Below are 27,666 nucleotides of genomic sequence, written 5' to 3'. Positions count from 1 at the left end.
ACCATATGATTTCATTCATATGTGGGATATAAAATTGAAACCCGTGGAAATAACAGCAGTGTGGTGGTTGCCAGAGGAAAAGGGTTAAGAGGGGGTAAAGGGTGTCTAATATATGGTGATGGAAGATGATTTGACTATGAGTGCTGGGCACGCAGTGCAATATACAGATCTTATATCATAGAAATGTATGATTGAAACCTATATGATCCTATTAATCAGCGTCACCCCAATTCATTTAATTAAATAAAAAAATAAACTGAAATTAGTATTTCTTGAGCACCGATGGCCTAGTACTACTTCAGACAAAATTGGAAATTTAATGAATTCAAATTTCTCTGACTCACCACTTTGTAGCAGATTAAATCACTCACAGAATTTAGAGGAAACATTAAAGCAAATTATATGCAGGATAGTTCTTGATAGGAATAGTGAACTCTTTATCATCCATGAGGTTTGACATGTTAGCATTTTTCCAATGGAGAAGACAAGCAAACAGATCAAATACAATAGGTTATTTTCTGATAAAATTGCTATCGTTGAATTTAATAAATTAGCTGCATGTAATTTTTTCAGTCTCATCTGAATCTAAAACTTACTTCCACTATGATCAATAATAAGTTCTCAGATCAGCAAGGGTTTTTCTTTTTGTATTGCTCCACAGACATGAACGTATTCACACCAAGAAAAGTAACTTCAGCAGACCTTTAATTTCCAGTCTGAAGGATGTAGATGATTTAGCAACCCTAGAAGTTTTGGATGAGGTAAGGAACCCAGTTTAATCAAATGTAAACATTCTAGATTATTTTAATTCATAGGATTGATGTGATCAGGAGGTTGTTTGAATAATATCTGTGCCTCTCATGCTTCCTGCGCCTCTTGGCTTCCTGATTCTATCTCCTGTCTTCAGCTTGAATACATGTGAGCCACATTTCCGCATAGCTCCAGCCTGGTGTCGATTTTTTTCCTGTTTTTGATATTCAACTTGCAAAGGTGTGAGTTTCCACTGGATGAATTGCTTACAGGACACAGACTCTTCTTCCCCTTAATTCTTTCTGTAAGTTTCAAAGGGATGATTTACTGAGGTCAGAAAGTTGTCTCCTACCACCTTCATGTGGCTTCCTTCCCCTTATCCTCTCCTGTCCCCCTCTCAGTGGCAGTGCCTCGAGGTCTCCACGTTACCTCAACAGCCTGTTACTACCATGAGTTGTCCCCCTTTTGGGTCCTCAGCTCCCCAGCTCTCACAGGGCTAACCTTTTAGGGCATTGCATTCTGCTTGAAACTCCTTACTTATCCCAGGGATGTCGGAAATAGATCAAACATCTCTGTGTAGGTATAAATCCAAGCCAGTAAATTGCAGTTTCAGCCTCCTTTCCTTTCATCGCCCTTTACTCCAGATAATCAGATCATTAGAGAAATGAATGGTTCCTTTTCAGTGAAAGGTTGGGATCTCTATCCTGCTTGATCAACAGATTTTTGTTTTTTAAATACTTCTGATACATGCCTGATCATTTTGCTCAGAAATGCAACAAATCAGGAGACATTTTCTCAACAGAAGTAGTCATTTGGTAAATTTAGGGTTGCGTAAACAACTCAAAATAATCTCTCTTGCGAATATCAAACATCATGTAATCAGACAGTGTTTGCAAGTCAGAGATTGCCAAAACCTTTACGAAACCTTATGTATCAGATTTTCCAAGACGGGAATTTCTAGGCTCGAGGATTATAAGGGGGGCCTTGGTATCATAGTGCTGACTTATGTTAAACACAGGGTTTGTGGTTGTTTTTTGTTGTTGTTGTTGTTGTTGTTGTTGCTTTTATTGTATGTGCTTTCTTTTTGTCTTTTTTTTTAACCTAAGAACTTTTGTTCTCTTATGTCATATACTATTTTAATGACACTATTAAAATTGATACCATATACTCATAACTTATGAAAGTTACTTTTCTAATATTTTTTATTTTCCTTTACTTTATTGTTTCCATCACCATTTATTTCCTCTATGCCCTCTTCCACCTTCACCCACCCTTCTTACCTCCACAATCACAAGACTGTTGCATTCTGCCTCATAAAGCCAAATGTCTAAGCAAAAGGCTAGACCATTCCACAGAGCCACTGAATAATCTCAATTTGGCATTATATTATGTTCACTGTATCTTCCCTTTTCTTTTTTAGTGTTTTTTCTCTTTATTTCATCATCTGCATTTACTTATTTCCTTGAAAGCATCATCTACCTCAGTGGTTCTCAACCTTGGCTGCACATTAGAATCACCTGGGAATCTTTTTAAAATCCTGACTTCTGGGCCTCATCCTCCGGAAATTATGTTTCTTTGTTACTAATGTTGTGGCCCCACCCCATAACAAAGAAACAAAATTTCCGGAGGATGAGGCCCAGAAGTCAGGATTTTAAAAAGATTCCCAGGTGATTCTAATGTGCAGCGAAGGTTGAGAACCACTGATCTATATATATAAAAGCCCTATGGCACGCACTGACTACCATGGGGCAGACGCTCAATGCATGAGCTGCCCCCTGATGGTCAGTGCGCTCCCACAGTGGCAGATCCCCACAGGCCACACATCCCCACCAGTGCATGAATCCATACACCAGGCCACTAGTCTATCTGCAATATCAGATTTTCCCTTTGGAAAACACAGGTAACAATGACATCCCTCTATGGCTCTCAGAACCAAAGAAAATGCCTGTCCAGTGAAAGGGTAGTTGATGACCAAATGTTACACGTCTTACTGTCAATCTGTCTATTTCTTTCTAGAGCCTTGGCCCAGATTCCAAATATTTTATTTATTATTGTTTGTTTTTTACATTGTAATTGACCATAAATGATTTTTAAGAAAAATAAATTACTTTTATTTTATTATAGCATACAGTCTCTGAGCAACTTGAGAAGTGTTATTCCAGAGATCAGATTTATATCTATGTGGGAGACATACTCCTTGCTCTTAACCCTTTCCAGAGTCTGGGTCTTTATTCCAAAGAGGTAAATTGTGTGCTTTGCATTCTCTTATTTGTACTAATAATTATACTATTCAGATATTGAAATTAATTTAAATTATTCCAAGGAACATTTTATTCATTACCTTGAACAAACAGTTAAATAATTATTGTGCAACATAGAGATAGGGAAAAATAGAAGATGAATTTTTAATCTGGATGCTATATGTGGTCTTCCTTTCCCCAAAAGTATGTGGCAGAATGTTACTTACCTATAGTTATTGATAACTAGTCTATACTGTGTATCATAACAATACACAGGTATCTAAAACAGTGTCTGCTCAATATCTACCTCTGATCCAAGCATCGGAGAATTAAAGTTATAATTACATTATTTATATAGGTAATATACTTAATGGCTATAACACTTGTAATTGTGAGTTTACAAATTCTTTGGACATATTGATTCGTTTTTAATATCAGACCTGTGTGTTGTATGACTATGAATATATAATTATCCATTTTTTCAACCCCTAATGGTTTAAGTATAGAATAGTATTCTGGAATTAAATGAGGCCATTTTTAATTGGACCCATTCTCTTCTAACTATTTGTGTACTCCAAAAAATTACTTAATACTGTGCCTAAGAGTTATTTTTTATATGTGAAAAATACATAATTCTGTCATCCCCTATCACTTTAAAATTTACAAGAAGAATGGTAAATATGTGAACCTTGACCTGAGTTTCAGGTAATTTGAGCTTTAGTGCAAATTCTGCTATCAATTAACTATATGATCTTGGACAAATCAAGTGAGAAAATGTATGTAAAATTATGTGAAAGAAAAAAAAAGTGGTGAGCATATTTCAGACATTATATCCAAGGAATAGTCAACAAAATGATCCCTATTGTTTTATTTGTAAATTGTCTTTTTACTTAAAGAAATAATAATAATTTTAAACCTTAACTTCTGTTTTGGAGTGGTATGCACTACCAAGAGTCTTCTTTCAAATCCCACTGCCAGAGTGATGTTATAGCATATTGTGCTATCATATTTCTGGGCTATTTAGTGTCAGACTTTTTTATTCTACATAATTTTGCATGAATTCTGCATATATCTAAGTGTGTGTGTAAAATGTGTGTAATGTTTTTTTGGTATGAAACTCTATTTTTGCTTATGTTGTGCTTTAAAAATTGGAGCTGTACCTGTAAATAATCTAGGGATGAAAGAAAAAAAAAAACCAAAAGCTTTATAAAATGTGATTTTTTTAAATCCTTAGCATTCCAAACTCTATATTGGAGCAAAGAGAACTGCCAACCCTCCTCACATTTTTGCAGTGGCTGACTTAGGCTACCAGTCGATGGTAACATATAATTCAGATCAGGTAAGGAGTCTCACATTCTTAGAAACTCCCCTATTAGCTTCTTGTGTGTCAGCTGAATTTTGTGAGGATAAAGTGGTCTTACAGCTTCCTTGTCTCACTGTACAGTGCATTGTTATTTCTGGGGAAAGTGGTGCTGGAAAGACGGAAAGTGCTCATCTTTTAGTTCAGCAGCTGACCGTGCTCGGAAAGGTACAGTTGATTTTTTATCTGTCCTAATAGAAATATTTGTTACATATCAGAGCGTAATATAACTGATTAGATTAATATTCACTAGTTTAATAATAAAATTATAAAACACAATTGTTATCCTTTGTGAATTTAAAATATAACAAACAATATACTAAAAAGCATATGCTCTGTTTTGGAGATATTCTAACTCATCTTCTTCTTAGTTGCAAAGCTTTATAAATGTGATTTTCTCTTTTTAGCCCCAATACAGTCACTGAATGCTTTATTTACTTTCTCTCCTTTTCTTACTAGCACATCAAAGAGGAGTCAATATTACAAAAACCAATTGTATTTATATATCATACATACATACCAGCAATTATCAATTACAAGTTGACATTTTAAATTTGCAATTGCACCAAAACACATGAACTATTTCAGTCTAACCCCTATAAAACATATGCAAGAGTTGTATTCTGAAAAGTAGAAAAGTTGGTAAAAGAAATAAAAAAGACCTAAATAAGTGGAGAGATTTACCATGTTCATGGATAAAAAGTCTCCATGTTATTGACATGTCAATTTTCCACAAATTGATCTGTATATTCAAATCAATTTTAATAAAAAGCCCAACAGGATGTTTTTTGGTAGAGATTGACAGGCTGAAACAAAAATTTATATGGAAAGGCAGATGATCTATAATAAGCAAATAATTTCCAAAAAGAACAAAATTGGGGGTTAATATTACCTGATTTTGAGACTTACTGTGAAGCTGCAATAGTTGTTAGATGTAATAAAAAGCATAACCCATAAAGGAAAAAATTGGATTTTGCCAAAATTAAGAATTTCTGTTCTCTGAATGGCATTGTTATGAAAGTGAAACCACAAGCTACAGACTCAAAGAAACTATTTGCATGTCACATATCTAATAAAGACTGTATCCTTAAGATATATGTTTAAAAACCCTTAAGACTCAATAATAAGAAATCAAATAATTAAAAAAACGAATGAAAGAATATTGTTACATACCTGGCCAGCCAGGAAACTCAGTTGGTTAGAGCATTGTCCCTATATTCCAAGGTTGCAGGTTTGATTCCTGGTTAGGGCACATACGAGAATCAGCCAATGAACTTATAAATAAATGGAACAAGTCTCTCTCTTTCTCTCTCTCTCTCTCTCTCTCTCTCTCTCTCTCTCTCCCTCTCCCCCTCTCTCTCCCCCTCCCCCCCCTTCCTCTCTCTTTCTAAAATCAATGAAAAAAGCAAAAATAAAAAACACTGTTACAAGCAATGTATGAATCTTATTAGATGAGATTTGGATAAATTTCAAGTGCATTATGCTAATTCAAAGAAGCCGGGTTCAGAAGAGTACATATTGAATGACTCAATTTATATGCCATTCTTGCATATTTAAAATTATAGGGACAGAAACAGATCAGTTATTATCACAGGCCAGGGATGGTGAGAGGTATTGACTACAAAGGGTAATGATGCAATTGGGGGGGGGGGAATTGTTTTATGTGTGGATTTTAATGGGGGTTATATGATTAAATATGTAAAAAAAATTTCAGAACTTTACACCATAAAGGGTGAATGTTACTTTATGTAAATTATCTTAATTTTTAAAAAGGAAAGTTGATGATAGAGACTTGGTTTGATTTTTTTAGGTACAGCCCTTGAAATGAGATAGGCCAAGAATTATGTGTTCTTATTAGTCTTAATAGTTTAAAAATCATTGTGCACAACCTATCAGTATGAAAATTTTATTATGATCTACATAGTTAAAACTAGAGTCATATTAAAAATTTGTGATCACTGTGATTATAGAATTTTGTGTAATAAAGTATTGTGTACTAGTATATAAGACCAGACCTAACCGCTAACCTCTCTGTTAAAAGGTCAAAACAACTGCCTAATTGAGTATAGTTCCTTTTCAACATAATGAGTTGAAAAAATTCCATGTTCCTATTAAAAATAAGCCCTGGCTGGTGTTCCTAAAGGTCACAGGTTCGATTCTCAGTCAAGAACACATACCTCAGTTTTGGGTTCACTCCCCACCCCAAGTCGATGTGTATCTCTCACCTCGATGCCTCTCTCTCTCTCTCTCTCTCTCTCTCTCTCTCTCTCTCTCTCTCTCTCCCTCCCTTACCCCTTCCTCTTCCCTCAATTCCACTCTCTCTGAAAAGCAATGGAAAACATATCCTTAGGTGAGGATTAAAAAAAAATCAATTAACTTGTTTTAATATTTTCAATCATGTGTATTGGTATGGAACAGAAATATACTTTGCCCAATGGATTGCTATTACCTCTACTAATCAGACTTGTAACCCTGAAAGACTGGAAGAGCCAGAAGAGACCAGGCAGATAGTGCTATATCAGGGCTATCATCTCAACCCCTTCCCTATCCCCCTAGCCCAGTGGTCGGCAAACTCATTAGTCAACAGAGCCAAATATCAACAGTACAACGATTGAAATTTCTTTTGAGAGCCAAATTTTTTAAACTTAAACTATATAAGTAGGTACACTCATATTAACTTAATTAGGGTACTCCTAAGGCTTAGGAAGAGCCACACTCAAGGGGCCAAAGAGCCGCATGTGGCTTGCGAGCCGCAGTTTGCCGACCACGGCCCTAGCCCACCACTTTCTCTCTCTTTACAACTAGGAGAAGTATCATTCTAAAGGTTTTAAGTACAGTGAAATTAGATGTAATTTTTGAGGGAGAAGGGTGGTGAAACACAGCATATTATCCTGGCATAGAAGAATTGAACAGCTGAATTAATTTATTCAAGTATTTGTAATAAAAGGGCCTTTCCTATTCTTTCTTGTTAATCCTCACCTGAGAATATTTTTCCATTGATTTTTAGGGAGAGTGGAAGAGAGAGGGAAAGACAGAGAGAAACATCGATGTGAGAAAAACACATCGATTGGTTGCCTCCTGCATAACCCCCGACCAGGGCCTCGGCTGGGGAGGAGCCTGCAACCGAGGTATGTGCCCTTGACCAGAATCAAACCTGGGACCCTTTAGTCTGTATGCCTACCCTCTATCCTCTGAGCCAAACCAGCCAGGGCCCCATTGTTCATTTGTGGGGTGGATAGAGGTCCTTATCAATAATGGAATGTTGTTTTGTAGATGGAAGCAAACTTGTTCATCTAATCTCTTTATCTTGTTCCAGATCTGAACATATTATTTAATATTAATTGGGTATGGTCTCACACACATACACACACACCTCAGAACCCTAACCTTATCAGACTTGATCATGTCTTTTACTTATTTCCTTGATAAAGTTTGATCACATACAAATATTGGGTATTTGGTGGATTGAATATTTATTTGTAATATGCAAAACCTTACTTACCAGAGCACTGATATTTATTATAGGTGGATGAAGATGTTTCCTCACCTTTTTCGTGGATGCAAGGCCAGCCCTGTTTGTTTCAATCGAGCCACATTTGTTTCAATTCTTGTTACACTCTTCTCTCAGCATTTATTGCCTCTTTTAGAAAATACCCAAAGTCCTAATATGCTCTTAAAATCTCACTGTGAATGCCCCCTCCAACCTTCCTACATTCCCCTGTAGGCTATGTCCCAGAAACACCTACTGCTCCTCTCCCTAACATATAAAATTTCCATACCTTTAGCACAGCCAAGCTCAACAAGGTATTACACTGCACACCATCTACTTGATCCAAATTTCTACCAAGACATGAATGACTGAAACACAGAGTAGAGGATGCTTTTCTAACAGAGGTTGGCTTTTAATCCAAATAAATTTCTACTTGATGATATTTCAAGTAAAGTGATAAAGAACAAAAAAGTTTGAGGACAGAAGGTGAGGTGGGGTAGGGACAAATACAGGGACAGGCAGGTGGGCCTCCACTGACTTCCACTCCCTGCAACTACACTTCTAAGATGTCCTCGGTTTTCACAATTGCTCCCTTTCCTCTACTTTCAAATTTGCAAATTATCTTAATTCCCTTAGTTACAGATTTAGCAGCTTCCATGGAAGCAAGATAATGTTTCAGGCTTTGGGGAACATTTGGATGGGGGCTTGGGCAGGTAGAGGAGAATAACTAAGTAAGAAGTATACCTCAGAATGCGTAAATTATGTTGGTAAGTTAGGTACAGAGTGGACCTATGTTTGAATAGAAAAAAGTACAGAAGGTCTCTTAGCCCCTCTAAGGAAGCAAGTGGGTGAATGCACATATGGGAGGGGAGAAATAGGCAGACCGTAATGTCTGACAGTACACTAAGAATATGCTCAGATACATTTATATCTGCAAAAAGTGCTTATCAAAGAAGAAAATTATATACAAAATTAATTTTATACATTTAAAATATATCTTGACATTTTCCATAGGCTAATAACATAACCCTTCAAGAGAAGATTTTACAAGTGAACAATTTGGTGGAAGCCTTTGGCAATGCGTGCACCATTATCAATGACAATTCTAGTCGATTTGGAAAATATTTAGAAATGAAATTCACCTCTTCTGGAGCTGTGGTGGGAGCACAGATTTATGAGTACCTTCTGGAGAAATCCCGAGTTATCCACCAAGCCCTGTAAGTTCTGAGAAACAGGCAAAGAAACATGTCATAAAAGACACACCAGTCACAAGCGACACATGTGCCCCAAGCAGCACACGTGTTGTAGGTGGCAGGCATGTCATAAGCAACATATGTTTCATTAGTGACAAATGTGTACCTGTGATCTAAAACTGTGCCTTCAATGGTGTACAAGTCATAAGTGGCATGTGTGTTCCTTTTGGCAGTTTGTAGCTGAGTAACAAAATTTCTGTTCTGGCCTAATGATTCTAAAACATTTGTTTGCTATTTTTAAGAGGAAACTGTAGTCACAACATCAGATGTCCACTCTGTCCATTTATATAGATTTTTAAAGTGTGGCAAGTTAGAGTCTTCCATTTTTTGTTGGTTTTATGCTAAACATATCTAGATTGTAGTAAATTGTCATATGTTAACTTCATGGGAACACAAGCTCTTATTATCTATTAGCACATTATTATTTAACTAGTGGCCCGGTGCATGAAATTCGTGCACGGGGGGAATGGTGGGGGGTGTCCCACAGCCCGGCCTGCAATCCTCCCCTCGAAGGATGTCCGACTGCCAGTTTAGGCAGTCGGACATCCCTCTCACAATCCGGGACTGCTAGCTCCTAACTGCTCACCTGCCTGCCCACCTGATTGCCCCTAACCACTCTGCCTGCCAGCCTGCTCGCCCCCAACTGCTCCCACCACCAGCCTGCTTGCCCCCAACTGCCCCCCCCGCCAGCCTGATCATCCCCAACTGTCCCCCCTGCCAGCCTGCTCACCCCCAACTGCCCCCCTGCCTGCCTGCTCACCCCCACCTGCCCTCCCCTCTGGCCTGGCCCCCCTGCCAGCCTGATCACCCACAACTGCCCTCCCCTCTTGGCTCCTAACCACCTCTATCTTGGCCCCACCACCATGGCTTTGTCCAGAAGAACGTCCGGAAGGTCTCCTGGAAGGTCTCCCAGTCTAATTAGCATATTACCCTTTTATTAGTATAGATATAAATGCCTTCAAAGGTGAGTAAACTGTGAATATAAGTTGCCCGGACTCCAGCTCCTGAGCTCAGTCCTCAGTGTGGAAAATTAGCCTTTGGTCCTCAATTCAAAATATGGAAGGAAGAATATTAGACAAATATGGTTTTTAATTGTGGCTCTATGGCATGTTGGTCCTCTCTGGATAAGATAATTAAATTTTAAAGAATCTTCTAGGATCTTGGTTCTGGAACTTACTGTGTGTATGATTTGAAATATTTGACCTCTCTGCACTTCAATTTTTCATCTTCAAAATGGAAATAGCATTGGTCCTACCTGTCCATTAAGATAATGCCTGTCAGGTATTTGCACAGTGAATAAGACATAGTAAGAACCCATCAGTGTAAGCCAGAAGATTACAATAACATCTAGCACAGACATGAACATTGAAGATGTTCAGTAAATAGCTGCTGCTATTATTGATGTGTGCCCCGTGCCCAGAACTTAATGGACATGCATGGGTGTCCTTTGCTATCTAAACCCAGAGGCACCTCAGGGTCTTATGCAGATGTGAAGGTTTACTGGTTCTTGTAACAATTTGTACTGCTCTCATAACTGTGTAAGACTCTCTCCTTCAAGCATTTGAGTAAAGTCTACCTAAGAGGCAAAGTTTTGAGATTTAGATGCACAATGTTGCACAATGTCAGAGGGCACCAGTCACAGTGGGCTCTGTGAAGCATCATCACATCCAGTAAACTCTGGAGCTATGCAATGATGCCCTGGGTTTGTAACCATAAAATTAATTTTTGTCGTGAATGCTTACTAAAATATCGTAGGATAAATGCTAGGAAATTGCACAATTAGGATTATATATTAAGCATGCTATGAATTAAGTTTTTTCTAGCTGCCCTAAAGAATTATTCTTACTAACCACCTTATTGAAAATGTTATTTTTTTCAGTGGAGAAAAAAACTTCCATGTTTTTTACTACATCTATGCTGGTTTAGCTGAAAAGAAGAAACTAGCCCATTACAAATTGCCTGAAAACAAGCCTCCTAGGTAATTCAGCAGCTTGTATGTTTCATAAATAACACTTTTCCTTTCCAATTAATATTAGATTTTACCCATTCTTTCATATATTTTCAGATACCTACAAAATGACCACCTCAGAACAGTACAGGACATGATGAATAATAGTTTCTATAAATCTCAATATGAATTAATTGAGCAATGTTTCAAAGTCATAGGTTTTACAATGGAGGTGAGTATGAACGACATTTGAACCCCATTAGGAAATATCTTTTTATCATCACTAATTGCAAGAGTTAGCATTTATGGAGTGATTAATGCATGGCAAGCAACGTGCTAAGTGGTTTTACATGGGTCATCCTTTTAGTTACTCAGATAACCTTATGAAATGACTAGAATTATGATATTTACTTTATGGATAAGGAAACAATGGCCTTAAGATATAATTGAGTTTCGTTTTATTCTTAATCTTTTATTTTACATATATTTGCATCTCCTGCATATATTAAATTTTATATAAATGCATAAATGTGATTATATTACATGCTCTTTTTAGTTCAGTCTTTTTAGAACAAGTTTATTAACATAATTCATATGCCATACAAGTCAGCCATATTAAAGTACATTTTAATGCTTGTAGTATATTCACAGGGGTCTGCATCCATCACCATCATCATTTTTAGAATATTTTCACGTTTTAAAATTTTCACCCCAAAAAAAACATGCTATGAGCAGTGCCTCTGCATTCCCATCCAACCTTTGCCTTCCATCACTATCAATCTCTTTCTTCTGGACATTTTACATAGAGTGATGCCATATGTCATCCTTTGAGACTGGTTTCTCTCATTTGCTATAACACTTTCAAGCTTCATTCATTTTGTAGCATGTATCATTACTTTACTTATTTTTATTGTTGAACTAGAGGCCCAGTGCACAAAAATTTGTGCACTGGCAGGGGGGGAGGGGGAGGGGTGTCCCTCAGCCCCATTTGTGCCCTCTCACAATGCCCTCGGGAGATAACCACCTGCTGGCTTAGGCCACTCCCTGGGTGGCAGATGGAAGACCCAATCCCTCAGTGCCTGTCCCGCCTCCCCAGGTCGTGCACAAGGCAGGGCCGATCCGGTGGTTGGGGCGCCACCCTGGGTCACGCACACGGCAGGGCCAATCGGGGGGTTGGGGTGCCGCCCCGGGTCGGGTCGCACATGGGACTCCTGGGTGGGCCGGCCGATCGCTGCTGCACCACCCAGCCACCCCGGTTCGGGTCGCACACAGATGCCCGCCGCCCCAGGTCACAGATAGCAGGCCCAGATGGCGGCAGGGCAGGCGGGATGGCACTGTCCCACCCTGCCTGCAGTATGCAAATTAGCCGCCATCTTTGTTGGTGGTTAATTTGCATATCGCGCTGATTGGCCAATGGGAGGTGTAGCGAAGGTACGGTCAATTACCATGTTTGTCTATTATTAGATCGGATAATATTTCATTTTATGGCTATACCTTGTGTTATTTATCCATTCATCAGTTCAGGGACATTTAGGTTGCTTCTCTTTGGGGGCCATTATGAATAGTGCTGTGAACATTGGTGTACATTTTTTATGTGGACATAAGTTTTTAATTTATTTCTCTTTGGTGTATAACTATGAGTGGGACTACTGGGTCATAAAGTAACACTATGTTTAATCTTTTGAGGAACTGCCAGACTTTTCCAAAGCAGCTGTGCAGTCTTACATTTCAACCAGCAGTGTATGAAGGTTCCAATTTCTCCATCTCCTCCCCAACACTTAGTATGTCTTTTTTATCATAGCCATCCTGGTGGGTATGGAGTGGCTTGGATTTGCATTTCCCTAGTGGCTTGCATTTGCATTTCCATAATGGCTTATGATACTGAACTTCTTTTCTTGTACTGATTGATCATTTGTATATCTTCTTGACTAGAAATGAGGGCCCTGCATACAAGGAGGTGTTTAGGTAAGTCAGGATAATCTTTGTCCATCAGGAAACATTTCACCTATTAGAGTTAATTTTTCTAGTGTGGTCATCCTCCATAGCCACAAGGAATTCAGATTTGATGGGGAGACTCCTGCCTGGCTGCTTTATAGCCCCACAACTTAGAGTCCCTCTTAGAGATGTAAATAAACATTGCTACTATTTCTAGATGAATTAATTGGTTGTATAGAGATGGGAGTGAGAAGTTGAGGGGACCTAAAGAGAAATAACTCCTCTTGAGACCAGAGAGGAATTATTGCCATGACTTCTCCAAAGAGTTCTCAGTTTTTGTCAGCACACTGTGAATTATATAGACAAGTGGGAAACAATATTGTAGACTCAATGACAAGCCAAGGTTGAATACATTCTTAGTCAAATAATCTACTCACAGGAAGTCTTGAGCTGAAAAGTAAGGTAACTTTTCTGGTTTAGAAGTTAAGGCTCCAACTTGACCAGTCTAATCCCTGAATGATGCATTCTCTGTGTAGATTTATGGACCCTATCTTGAACTTTCAGCTTATGACTCAGGCTGTCACTCTATAACCAGTTAACTGCAACTCAAATCAGGAAACTCACTGGTTCTGTGCTCTCTGGGCAGAATAAAGATGATTGGACCTTTCTCTCTATTGCTGCATTAAGTAGCTTTTAGGCTGTCAAGTGGAACAAAGAATCCATTGTTTCATAGATTTCTGAAGGTTATGGGGAATCTTTCACACTCTGCTCTTAGCTGTAATATGTTACTGTAAAAAAATTTCCTAGCAAAGAGAAGCCTGGTTTTTAAAGTGGCCAGTATATGAATCTCATTCCCCTATTCCATCTTTATAAAAAAGAAGAAGAAAAAGAAGGAGGAGGAGGAGGAGGAAGGAGGAAGGAGAAAGGAGGAAGGAGGAAGGGTCAGCAACAAGGGTTGGTAGGATGAATGGATAGATGTATGAGGACAGAAGAATTTGCTTGACCAGTAGTAGCCTTTGCTGGAGAGTTGGGAGGAAAATGATGGGGACTGACTAGGAGTTGGACAATTAGGAGATTACTAAGCTTGTAGAACTCATTGTGGATCTCTCATGTAAAGAGTAGAGTGGTGTGCATATGCCATGAGGTGGTGGACATCATGTTAGGATGAAAACTGTGCTATTAACCTTACCTAACTACCTTTTGGGAAGCAGGTCTGAACTGTATCATTGGGAAACAGAGATAACCCTAATACATTTCCAAATGAAATAGATGAATTAAACGTGGCTGTAATTGGTTCAGCTCTGGGAGAGGAAGTCATTGACTCAAAAGGCATGAGTTTTAGCCAAATTCCATGTGACATGTGATCACCACCCAGAGATTTCAGACAGTTATGGGAGACACTCCAGAAGATTCCACACACGCCAAACTGTTCCAGACATAGTCTAATTCTTATATTCTATTCTGATGTCCCAAGCATCGTCAATGATTATCTGGGTCTTTTGCTCTCATTCTGGTTCAAAGAACCAAGACCTTGTCCTCCCCTAAGTGTTTCAGCATGACATTAACCATAGGTTAGCTGCATGAGGAGTAAAAATAGAATATTTGCTGCTCCACAGCCTGGCATGTTACACTAATTGGTTTAATCCTAACTTTGTGTGGACACCAATCCTTTCCTGGGTGTGGCCTCTTCCAGGTGCATCTTCACTTCCCCTGGACAAAATTCAAATTCAAATCTGGCTCCTCCCCTCCTGCTGCATCCCTTTTCCAACGAGGCTCTACCTAGCCCTGTCCTCACCCACACCTTACACCTGCGGAGGCCATTGATGTAAGCACTAGGAGGATCCAGTTTAGGGGTAAAGTGAATAAATAAAAAAACCACCCAACAGCATTCACCTTTTCTCCAGTCCTTGGTCTTAAGATGAATGTTGCTAGTGGTAGATGCTCCTTAGGACTGTAGTCTGACTCTTGTTGGCGTGGTGAGGAGAGAACAGGAGAGGGTGATTGGAACTCAGCACACCCTCCAAACTGAAGCATCCTGTACACCAAGCAAGCAGCTCGTGCTCTTACCAGGCTCTGGGCCTCAATGTACTTTTTTTGCCTGCTTTTTGTCATCAGAAGAGCTGACCTTCTTACCAATTCCCTCCCCCAAAGGTTGCTATCTTAGAAGCAATGAATCATTTTTAATTGGTCTGTTTACTTCTAAGCCCCCCTCATTAGAGGCAATGTTTCATTTATATTTGGTTCAACTCCTTTCTCTTGCTTGGTAGAGCAATGTTTAGTAGCATTAAATGAAACCAGTCTTACAGTTAGCATCCACTGACAAATAGATTTCTTTTATTTAAAACTGTTTATTCCAAATGTCAACATACTCTGTTTCTTGAACAGCTGAACATTCAGCTTACGATAAAGGGAAATATAACAGCTGTTTCTGAAGCTGAAGCACAGTCACTGCTCATATTTTGTGAAGATGTAGTCTGGTTCAAGATGAGTCTCCTGCGATGTGGTGGTCTCCCACCTAAAGCAGGGGTTGCCTTCACAGGGCAGAGTGACACAGTTTGGAAGCAGTAGAATGAAATCCACTCCCGTTTTTTGTTGTTTGTTTGTTTGTTTTGCTTTCCCACTGGCTTGCTTGGATTTGTCCTTTGTCTGTAGCTGCTTCAATTCCATTTAGGGAAGAGACAACTTCAATATCAAGTGAAGTGGCCTGATTCTCACATCCTCTGAGCACAGCTTGCTGCCTTCACAGTTTTCTGTAGCACAGTTGTGGTCATTCTCCTATATAAAGTCTCTCTTTCTCTGTTTTTATACCCTGATGTTTCTCTGATTGGTGTTGACAGCACCCACAGTTTGTGTCCTTTGTACGTTTTTTGTTCAGCAAAATCAAAATGGGGTAGTCTCAAAAAATAACAAAATGTAAGACCCCAAAATTTTTCAAACAATGTGATTTCCTATGTCATTTTCCTGCCATAATTTTAAAATAAATTATTAGTAGTTTTATGAGTCAACTCATTTCGAGGCAATTTTTGCCACCTCATGGCAGGAATTTTTGCTTCTTTGTAGAAAGTCATATGTCTTATATCTAAGATGAGGATGTGTGTTGGGTTTTTTTTTCTCCTTTAATTTTGCTTATCTTTTTTGTGATAGTCTAAAATCACAATCTGGTACATTTTCCCTGGATTACCAGTTATGACTTTAATTAAGATCAAATAATATTCTTGAAAAAAAAATGTTTTAAGTATTTTAAAGCATGACACAAAGTGTTGAATTTCTGTGAAATACTTCATTTATAAAAATTGTTTTGGTCAGCGTGGGAGGTGCATGTATTCATTTGATAATTTAAAAATAATCATTTGGTGCCTAGTTGTCTTCATTCAAACACATAAAATAAGTTATAATTCTACAGTTTTATAATTCAACCAACATTGATGACTTGAATGGAACGACAGGACCAAGAAAGCCAGTTATTTAAAATAAAAGTAATTCTATACTAATGAGTCATATCTGTGAGTTAAAGTCCTTGGCACTGCTTGTCTCTGGCTGTGTATCTTTAGACCAATAACTAACCTCTCAGCTCTAACTTTATCAGTAAAAGGAGGGCAGAGAAGTGGTTTATTTCTGAGTCACTTTCTACTCTCGCTATCTATGACTCAAATCGCGGGCTATTAATTTCATTCTAATCTTTGCAGACTGTTCGTGTCATTTTATTGCTTTAGGTATCTGCAAAAATCAGCCTAAGCATATAGAAGTATTAATATCGCTTTAAACATCTGCAAATGCTGATCACAGAGCCCACCCACTCCTATTTGCCTGGTGTATGGTCTCTGATAGCATCTGGTCCTGTACTAATGGCCCCAGCCTGCTCCTCCCCATCCTGCCTTCTCTGTTCTTTCTCAATAGTAGCATCAGCATCTTGGCTTTCCCATGACTGGAATGGGTAGTGCCATATCCCCAAGCCTGGGCTAATATCACAGCCCATGGTGACACCGACCTACATTGAGATCTATATGTTGTCACCTTTCTCACTCCTCTCTTGAATGGATTTCAGTTAAGCAACAAGTATGGGTTGAGGCTTTAAGAAAGGACATGGTACATGTCACCAGAAGGATGCTGTACCAAACTCAGTCCATCCAACTGGGGTGTAACTTCCATTCCCAAAACAACAGCAGAGAAAGGGGATCATGCATTATCCAATGAGAAGACTCTACCACTTAGAGGAATTAATTGGCTTTTGGAAGAAAACAGCTTGGCTTAGTATGGTCTTGCTGTTCTCATAAAATCTGACTACTCACTCAGGATGCAAAGCCTATGACCATAAAGGTAGACAGCTAGAATTTTAAAAAAAATCTGAGGAAGATGAGCAAACACTGAGGAGCATAGAGTGAAAGACTTCAAGGTAAATAAGAGAGAAATTGTCTTGAAAGTGAAGGAAATTTTCCTGTCACTTGACTGATGCAAAAGAAAACAGTTTGACAAGCATGTCTGAGTGCCAGCTGTGTGCCAAGCCCTGTGCTAGAATCAGGGATATGAACTACTCACAGTCTCTGTTTATCATCTGATAGAAGAAACATACACAGGGCAAAGCTTCAATAAAATGTAGTTAATTACATGATTAAAACAATACAGAAACATGAAGTTTTGGTCAATAAGTTGTAAGAAGAAAGTATGTGAAAAGAATGGGGACAAGCCCTGGCCAGTTGGCTCAGTTGGTTGGACCATCATCCTGTGCACCAAAAGGTAAAGGGTCAAGTCCTGGTTAGGGTGCATGAGAGAGGCTACCGATCTATGTTTCTCTCTCAAATCTGTTTCTTTCTCTCTTTCTTCCTCTATCTAAAAATCAATAAAGACATAGCATTGGGTGAGGATTAAAAAAAATAAAAGAATGAGGACAAAATTTAAAAATGGGCAAAGCACCTGAATCATCGCGTCTCCAGAGAGGACAAATAGATGGCCAATAGATATGTAAAAAGAGGCTCAATGTCACTAATTGTCAGAGAAATACAAATTAAAAACACAAGGAAATACCACCCCACACCTGTCAGAACGGTGATCATCAATGAATCCACAAATGACAAGTGTTTGTGATGATGTGGAGAAAATGGAGACCTCCTCAAACACTGTCAAGTGGGAGTGCAGACTGGTGCAGCCACTGTAGAAAACAGTATGGAGCTTTCTCAAAAAATTAGAAATGGAACTACCTCCTAACCCAGTGATTCCACTTCTAGGAATTTATTCAGAGAAGTGCAAAAACACTAATTCAAAAGAAAGTATGGCCTCCTATGTTCATTGCAGCATTATTTACAACTAGAGGCTCAGTGCATGAAATACATGCAAGGGAGAGAGGGGGCGGCCTCTCAGCCTGGCCTGCACCCTTTCCAATCTGGGACCCCTTGGGGGACGTTTGACTGCCAGTTCACAATCCAAGACTGCTGGCTCCTAACCACTTGCCTCCCTGCCTGCCTGATCGCCCCTAACTGCCTCTGCCTGCCCACCTGATCGCCCCATACCACTCCCAGCCAGCCTGATCACCGCCTAACTACTTCCCTGCCGGCCTGATCGCCTCCAACTGCCCTCCCCTGCTGACCTGATCTTGCCCCTAACTGCTTGCTCCCCCACGCCAGCATGATCTCACTCCTAACTGCTTGCTCCCCTGCCAGCCTAATCGCCCCTAACTGTTTTCTCCTCTGCAGCCTTATTGCCCCTAACTGCTTGCTCCCCTGCTGGCCTGATCACCCCTAACCGCCTCTGCCTCAGCCCCCACCACTATGGCTTTGTCCGGAAGGAAGTCAGATGTCCGGAAGATGTCCAGTTGATCCGGTCTAGTTAGCATATTACCCTTTTATTAGTAGAGATAGCCAAGATATGGAAGCAACCTAAGTGTCTATCATTAGATGAGTGGATAAAGAAAATGTAGTACATATATACAATGGAATATCCCTTGGCCCTAATAAATAATAAAATCTTACCATTTGTGACAGTATGAATGGACCTAGAGGGTATTATGCTAAATTAAATAAGTCAGAGGAAAACAATATTTGGAATCTAAAGAAAAAAATAAACAAAATTGAAACAGATCCATAGATGCAGAGAATAGGCTGATGGTTGCCAGAGGAGTAGGGGGTCTGGGGGACTGAGTGAAAAAGGTGAAGGGATTAAGAAGTACAAATTGGGCCCTGGCTGGTTTGGTTCAGTGGATGGAACATTGGCCTGTGGACTGAGAGGTCCCAGGTTCGATTCTGGTCAAGGGCACATGCCCAGGTGGCGGGTTCGGTCCCCAGTGGGGGGCATGCAGGAGGCAGCCGATTGATCATTGATGTTTCTATCTCTCCCTCTCCCTTCCTCTCTGAAATCAATAAAATATATTTTTTTAAGAAAAGAAGTACAAATTGGCAGTTAAAAAATAGTCATGAGGATATAAAATACAGCATAGGGAATATAGTCAATAAAATTATAATAATTATGTATGGTGCCAGGTGGGTACAACAATTATTGGGTGGGGGGGGGACAATTTTTAAAGTAAAGGATTGTCTAACCACCATGCTGTACACTGGAAATGAAAACAAAATAATATTAAATATAAATTGTAACTGAAAAATAAAATTTAAAAAATAATGGGGACAAGAATAATGTGAACTGGAACTAAAGTATGAAAATAATGTGGAATTTGGGGACCTAAAGGAGTTTGCCTGGCTGAAAAATGTGTGAGAGAAAAGTAGCTGGAAATGAAGGTGCAGAAGCACCGGAAGATCCGAACCTTCTTGTTTTTATGCCTTGGAAGGAGTTGGAAATTTATCTTTAAGGAAATAGGGGCCGTTGAAGGATGTTAATTGGGGACTTAAGATGATCTGATTTGCCTGCTGGGAGAATCCCTGTGACAGCTGTGTGGAAGACAGATTGGATAGTGTCAAGCTCAGAAATAATTATTACTCATGAATTCTATATCATTTTGTTTGAGAATGTAGTTTTAGTTTTTTTAATTTATTTTATTTTTTTATTGTCTAAAGTTTTACATATATCTCCTTTTTCCCCAATTGACCTCCTTCCCCCCAGCCATTCCCACCCTGGGCAAGCCCCCACCGCCCCAGTGTCTATGTCCATTGGTTATGCTGATATGCATGTATACAAGTCCTTTGGTTGCTCTCTAACCACCCCCCGTCCCCTACCATTTGTCTCTGGATCTATTCTTATTCATCAAATTATTTTTAGTTTATTTTTAATATAATTTGATAGCGTTATTTTCTACCTTTTATTTCAGTTAGATTGTGAGTGTGGTATGCTCTGTTATGGACATGTTCCTTTCTCCTTCTGAGCAGGTCACACCTGAGGCTGATAAAGCCATCAGGAAGGAAGGTGCTTTGTCTTACAGCATTGTGCTCCATGTCTCAAAGTCACTTAACAAAGAAACTTTTGGAATATTATGTTTTATAAATCAGATACATCCTATATTTTATAAAGAACCACAAGAAGATATATTCATCCTACTTTCCCTGGCTTTTCCCCCACAATGGCATTGATTATCCTATATAATAAAACTCTAATATGCAAATCAACTGAACAGTGGAACGAATGGTTGCTATGATGTGCACTGACCACCAGGGGGCAGGTGCTCAATGCAGGAGCTGCCCCCTGGTGGTCAGTGTGCTCCCACAGGGGGAGTGCCACTCAGCCAGGAGGCGAGTTCCCTGCTTCTTAGTGCTAAGGACCCCTTGGGGGATGTCCAAATGCCAGCTTAGTCCCACTTCCCCCAGGAGTGCGGGCCTAAGCCAGCAGTCTGAGGGACCCCCCGCCCCCACATTGTACAAATGTCATGCACTGGGCCTCTAGTCTACCATAAGAAGCATACTTACTCTTTGATTACACAAACCCTGAGCCATTGCTGACCATGTGGAAGACAGTAGGCCAGAGATTAAATAGGATCTGAGGACCAGACATAGCTCCTCATCTTCAGGATCTTTAAGTCCAGCAGCAGAAATGACTATAACAACAATGAAATACCACAACACACCTATTAGAATAGCCAAACTCTAAAATACTGACATCAAATGCTGGTGAGGATTCATTCAACAAATATATTTATATATTCATTGAACGTATATGTTATATATGAATGAATAAATATTCCTGAAGATATTTTTCATATTCAGCTTTTATCTTGACTTGGAATGTTGGAGTGGATGAGATAATTATTTTTTGTTGAGTATAGGAGCTGGGCTAAAATAAATGCAGCAAAATAAGAAAGCAATAAAGGATTTTCTCTCTTTCCTATTCCTCACTGCACCATGAACGTAGTTGGAATGACACCTAGAATTGCCATAGACTTCGTGACAAAATGCCTTCAGGGCCTCCTACCTATTCTTCTTTTTTTTTTTTTTTTTTTTTTTTTTTTTTTTGAAGGAACATATTTCTTTATTATTTATTTTACCTTGTCAGGTATTTGTTTTATTTTATTTTTTTAAAAAATCTTTATTGTTGAACTCCTACCTATTCTTTAGATACATATACTCTTTGATTTTGGTACTGGGTTCTTTTGAATTTTCTTCCTTAACTATATCCACACATACAACCTCACTTTTAAGATGAACTCAAGGAAAAGGAACATATATGGAAATGACCATATTAATGTCAAAAGTTAAGTTTTGCATGGATAGCTTTCTCTGTGGCCTAATGATTTAGCTATTTCTACTTGCTCTGAGGGGAGCTCCTCATTTACATCTACATTCATAAAATATTTTAAGCATTCACTGAGAAAAAGATGCCATGCTCACCTCTAAAATGAATGAAAGAAGAGGGCATCCTTGGATCCATGCCAGCTGGGTCTGTTAGTCTGACACTGTGGTCTGCAGGGTGACCGTCTTATTCTGGAGCCTAAGGGTTCTCCCCAGTGTGTCCCCACCCATAGTCACTTGCCGTATCCCAGGGCATAGTGATGCTAACATTTGTGTGGTGTGTTTCAGCAACTTGGAAGTGTATACAGTATACTTGCTGCCATCTTGAATGTTGGGAACATTGAATTTTCCTCAGTGGCAACTGAACACCAGGTGGACAAGAGCCACATTTCCAATCTTGCTGCTCTGGAGAACTGTGAGTTCTATTATCTTCCATTCTAAACTGAACTCTTTATTTAAAAAAAAAAAAAAAAAGTCTAACAACATACTGTGAATGTCATATAAGGATAATTTCAAGCAATTGTACTTTTATGGAATCTTTAAAAACAATACTCAGATTCCATTTGTATGAAGTGGGAAGTTTTTGAAGTCCACTATCTGAAACAAATCTTCATGTCTCCAAATTCACTGATTACTGGAGAAAACATTTCTAAAGACTATGCTTTCATGACTATTTTAGGAGCTATTTAATTTCAGTGAAAAACACAGGAAATTTAATTAAAATTTAGTTAACTGATCTAAAAAGAATTTAAGTTGTTTTGTTATAAATTTAGCATCTGTACCATTTTGTAAGTAATAAAGACGTATATTTATTTTCATACTGCATAGACTTTGTTCACATATTCATCCTGGGTTGATTAAATTTGCAGTCATTTTCTACATAAGTAAAGTACATCCTGGTATTTTCTTCAAATCAGTTTTTCTCTTACTTGCAGAGTTTGATGTTTAATGCCAATAATTTAAGGCTCCCCACTGATATCATCCAATGACATAGCTTTTTTATTTTGATTACACCTATTTTTTATTATCAGTGTATGTCCCCATAGTACCAGGTTTATTATAAGTTTCATTCATAATATAGGAAATCATTATATAAATTTTATTTATATATTTTTCTGGCTTATACATACTCATGAATCAAATGAGATGTTTTAGGGTAATTTGAGAGACCAAATGCCCAACCATCCTGGTCTGGACCTGTCCCTACATCTCCATCATCTCCATCTGACTGTGTCTCAGGATCCAGGTTGGTAATACAGCAGAACAAATGTCTGAGGTTGACATGTACCTAGGAACCTGTTCTGATATTTTTTTAATTTATCTTTACTGTTGAAGGGTATTAAAAATGTCCCCCATTGCCCCCCTCCACTCGGTTCCCACCCCATCCCAGGCCTTCACCACACTATTGTCTGTGTCTATGGGTTATGCATATATGCATATAAGTTCTTTGGTTATTCTCTGCCTGCCCCTCTGAGATCTGTCAGTCTGTGCCATGCTTCCATGCCTTTGGGCCCATTTTGTTCATCAGTTTATTTTGTTCATTAGATTCTACATATAAGTGAGAGTGTCTTTCTCTGACTGGCTTACTTTGCTTACCATAATATTCTCCAGGTCCCTACATGCTGTTTCAAAGGGTAAGAGATCCTTCTTTTTTACAGCTGCATAGTATTTTCATTGTGTAAATGTCCCACCTTTTTTATCCACTCATCTACTGATGGGCATTTGGGCTGTTTCCAGATCTTAGCTATTGTAAATTGTGCTGCTATGAGCATAGGGGTGTATATATTATTTCTGGTTGGTGTTTCGGGGTTCATAGGGTATATTCCTAGAAGTGGAATCACTGAGTCAAATAGTTTGATTTTTAATTTTTTAAGGAAATTCCATACTGTTTTCCATAGTAGCTGCACCAGTCTGCATTTTTGCCAGCAGTGTACTAGCATTCCCTTTTCTCCACAACCTTGACAAAGCACTTGCTGTCTGTTGATTGATTGATGGTTGCCAATCTGGCAGGTGTGAGGTGATACCTCATTGTCATTTTAATATGCATCTCTCAGATGATTAGTGACTTTGAGCACTTTTTCATATGTCTCTTGGATGTCTGTATGTCGTCTTTGGAGAAGTGTCTATTTAGGTCCTTTGCCCATTTTTTTCCCCATTGATTTTTTGTTTACTTGTTTGTTTTGTTTTGTTTTTTGGAGACTAGAAGGGAGGGAGAAAAAAGAGAGGGGAAGAGAGAGACAGAGAGAAACATCTGTGTGAGAGAAACACATAGATTGGTTGCCTCCTGCATTGCCCCCAACCCGGACTGAGGGTCAAACCCAGGCAAGACCAGGAATCAAACCTGTGACCCTTCTGTGTGTGACCCTTCTCTGTGACCCTAACCACTGAGATACACCAGCCAAGGCTGCCCATTTTTTAATTGGATTGTTTGTCTTCCTTTTGTTGTGTTGTATGAGTTCTTCATATATTTTTTGAAAATTAACTCTTATCCAATTGGCAAATATGTTTTCCCATACAGTGGGTTCCCTTTGCATTTTGAGGATGATTTCTTTCATGAAATCATACAAATCTTAGACAAAAACAGAAGCAAAATCTTAGACATCTTATGCAGCAGAATTTTCATAGATACAGCTCCTAGAATAAGAGAAACAAAGGAAAAAATAAACAAATGAGACTACAACAAACTAAAAAGCTGTTCTGATAAACTTAATTGGCAACTAAGACATTATCAGAAGTGTAACAACCAGAAAACTCCAGTGATAGGATCAAAATCTCACTATCTGATCATAATTAGAAGAGTTGTCAGCAGCCAACAGAATGACTTACAATAGAGGTTTTTGTGGCTATGATTATACTTAGAAACAAACTAAAAAATGATATTGATGATTGAAAACCTATTTCTGTATAGCAGGAGAGTCATTTAGGTCTGAAAGGTTAAAATTAATACAAATATAGTTAAAATTCATTACTTTCTGGACTAGCCACTCATGGAAAATAGAAATTTTACTAATTTACATTCAAATTATTTATAATTAAAATTACAAGGAATTATCTTTAAATCAAGGCTATATTTCCAGATTATTTTACAAGTGCATTGCTTCAATTAGGCACCAGTTCTATCCTTCTTTTCATTAAATGCTAGAGGCCTGGGGCACAAATTCATGCACGGGTGCGGTTCCTCGGCCTGGCTGGGGACCACGGGAGGTTGGCCAGCCATGGGAGGTTGGCTGTGGGAACGCACTGACCACCAGGGTGCTGCTCCTGCATTGAGCGTCTGCCCCCTGGTGGTCAGTGTGTGTCATAGTGACTGGTCATTTGGTCGACCAGTCATAATGGTCACTTAGGCTTTTATATATATATATATATATATATATATATATATATATATATATATATATATATGATATATATATATCAAATCTAACCACTTCTCTTTATCTCTCTCATCATCCTTGTCATCCAAGACAATATCACCTCTCACCCAGTAACCTTCCAATTGCTCATTCTGCATCAGTTCTTTAACTTTTCCAGTTTATTTTCCACACCTTATTCTGAAACTACTAAATGAATCTATAGGTGGGCTCTCTCAATCTCCCTCTTCCTCTCCCTATTCCTGGATCTCCCCTCCCCCTTCACCACTTCTCCTGATCTTATCTTGCCTCCTCTCCTTTCCTTTCCTCCTCCCTCTATATTCTCTCTTAAGTTTCTTGATTAGCTTCCCATATCTCCTGTATGAAGACCATCAAGACTAGAACTTTGTTTTACAAGGTATTATACTTAGCAGTATAATGCCTGGCGTGAAGTGGATATTCAATGAATATATATCCAATGAATATCATGGGATGTAAATAGATACACCAATCAATGGCAGACACTGTTCAGAAACAAATCCAAGTAAAATTGTCAGAAATGGCATTACAAATCACTAATAATGTTGCAGGGACCACCAACTGACTAACCATTTGGGGGAGAGGGGATTTGAATCCTTCTCATAAGCCATGTACCAAAGTGAATGCCAAATGTGTATCAATCTAAATGCAAAAAAAAGTATAAAAGCACAAGACAAAATATATTTATATAATCCTGAGATAATTGAAGGACTTTATGTGCAAAAAACAAAAAAATATTATTTTTTAAAATGGTATTTGACAACATAAAAAATTAAAAACTTTCATATTAAAAAAAAACAAATGACATTGCAATGAAAATCAAGGGAAAATATTTGCAATATGTATCAAAGCATTCTCTTTATGCTGTAAGGTGCTCTCATAAATTAACTCAGAAAAGATGATCATATCAATGAAAAAAAGCAAATTACAAAATATAGCCACAAATCACTAATAAAAATATGAAAAAGAACGAAATATTTAGCTTTACTAGGAATCAATGAAAAACAAATTGAAAGAGACATTTTTTTTCTCTATCAAACTGGCCATTGTTAAAAATAATCTCTGATGTCTATTAAATTGTATTGAAATTGGGTTGTTTTTTTTTTTTATTTGGCTGATAAGAGTATAATTGGTTCAGAGTTTGTGAAGAGTGGCTAAATAGGATGTATCAAAGGTTATATACTTTAAACCAAATACTGAATTTAGAAAATTTATGCTAAGAAAATAATACAAAACAAGAACACAGATTCATGCCCAAAATATTTGTCCATCATTCTTCACAATTATGAACACATGGAAGCAATATAAAAATCCAACGATTTAAAAATTATTGCTATATTATGATACCAGAATATTGTGCAATGAGTTAAATTATAATTAGAAGCAATACTTAACAAAATAAAAAATGCTTAAGATACTACATTAAGATACATGCAGGATAATGACAATAAAATGCCTAGAAGGAAAGGAATGTACAATGTTAATGTGAAAAAAATATTTTGTTTAAACAAGGGCCAGCAATCTTTGCCACAAAACTAAGGAATACCTTGATCCAAATGCTCAAAGTAAATTCATTATGTTCAAAATATTTTAAAAGAAAAACTGATTTGAAAACAGCCTATCTGTCATGTAATAGTTTGAGTTATTTTCAATTTATTTATTTATTTGTTTATTTATTTAACTAATTACTAGTGGCCTGGTGCACGAAATTCATGCACGGCGGGGGGGGGGGGGCGCTCCCCTCAGCCCAGCCTGCACCATCTCCATTAGGGGACCCCTTGGAGGATGTCTGACTGCCAGTAAACCGGCAGTCGGACATCCCTTGTGCAATCTGGGACCGCTGGCTCCTAACTGCTCACCTGCCTGCCTGCTTGCCTGCCTGATCGCCCCTAACTGCCTCTGTCTGCCTGCCTGATCGCCCCTAACTGACCTCCCCTAATGGCCTGATCTCATCCTTAACTGCCCTCCCCTGCCAGCCTGATCTTGCCCCCAACTGCCCTCCTCTGCCAGCCTGGTTGCCCCTAACTGTCTGCCTCAGCCCCCACCACCATGGCTTTGTCCGGAAGTCGGATGTGCAGAAGATGGCTGGTCGACCTGATCTAATTAGCATTTTACCCTTTTATTAGTATAGATAGATTATATAGGATAGGGATTGCTTAAATGGGGAGTAGGAGGAGCCTTTTTCAGCAGGAGGAGATGCTCTTGGCAGACAAAAATACATAATCCCTATATCTGGACTGATAGCCATATGCACTATACTACCAAACTGGTCATTAAAAAATTGAACCGCTTTCTTACACCTTACACCAAATAGCTGTAGCCCTTAAAACCCCTCCTCAGCCCCCACCTTAGGTTCTGCCTTCGCAGTTCACCCAGATTAGGTTCTGATTGGTCGGTTTCTATGCCAGTCAGTGTCTCTGGGCCTATCTCCAGGCCTGATCAGAGAGGCAGGGCTGATCAGCAGCCCCCCCAGGCTGCTGGTGAAAGGGCTGAACTGCTGACCTCTTGGAGAGAGAGAGAGGCACGGCTGCTGGTGAGGCCCAGAGAAAAAGAGAAGCAGGGTCTGATCCTCAGTGCTGGAAATCAGACCCTGCTTCTCTCTCTCTCCTGTCCTCGCCAGCATCCACAGCAGCAGCTG

General features: G+C 38.8%; 1 protein-coding gene across 1 annotated transcript in view; it reads left to right on the top strand.

Annotated features, from left to right (window-relative positions):
• The window catches only part of MYO3A (myosin IIIA), a 235,615-nt gene that overhangs the window by 113,721 nt on the left and 94,228 nt on the right, over positions 1 to 27,666 (top strand). Inside the window, exons 10-17 of the mRNA XM_036344863.1 lie at positions 662 to 761; positions 2,875 to 2,991; positions 4,225 to 4,329; positions 4,435 to 4,518; positions 8,855 to 9,057; positions 10,973 to 11,071; positions 11,159 to 11,273; positions 21,928 to 22,054. Of these exons, the coding sequence (XP_036200756.1) occupies positions 662 to 761; positions 2,875 to 2,991; positions 4,225 to 4,329; positions 4,435 to 4,518; positions 8,855 to 9,057; positions 10,973 to 11,071; positions 11,159 to 11,273; positions 21,928 to 22,054 (950 nt within the window). The remainder of the gene's footprint in view (positions 1 to 661; positions 762 to 2,874; positions 2,992 to 4,224; positions 4,330 to 4,434; positions 4,519 to 8,854; positions 9,058 to 10,972; positions 11,072 to 11,158; positions 11,274 to 21,927; positions 22,055 to 27,666) is intronic.

The sequence above is a fragment of the Myotis myotis genome, unplaced genomic scaffold (genome assembly GCF_014108235.1).
Source record: "Myotis myotis isolate mMyoMyo1 unplaced genomic scaffold, mMyoMyo1.p scaffold_m19_p_1, whole genome shotgun sequence".
Classification (NCBI taxonomy): domain Eukaryota; kingdom Metazoa; phylum Chordata; class Mammalia; order Chiroptera; family Vespertilionidae; genus Myotis; species Myotis myotis.
The sequence above is the reverse complement of the archived record's forward strand: the minus strand, read 5'-3'. Positions and strand labels throughout refer to the sequence as shown.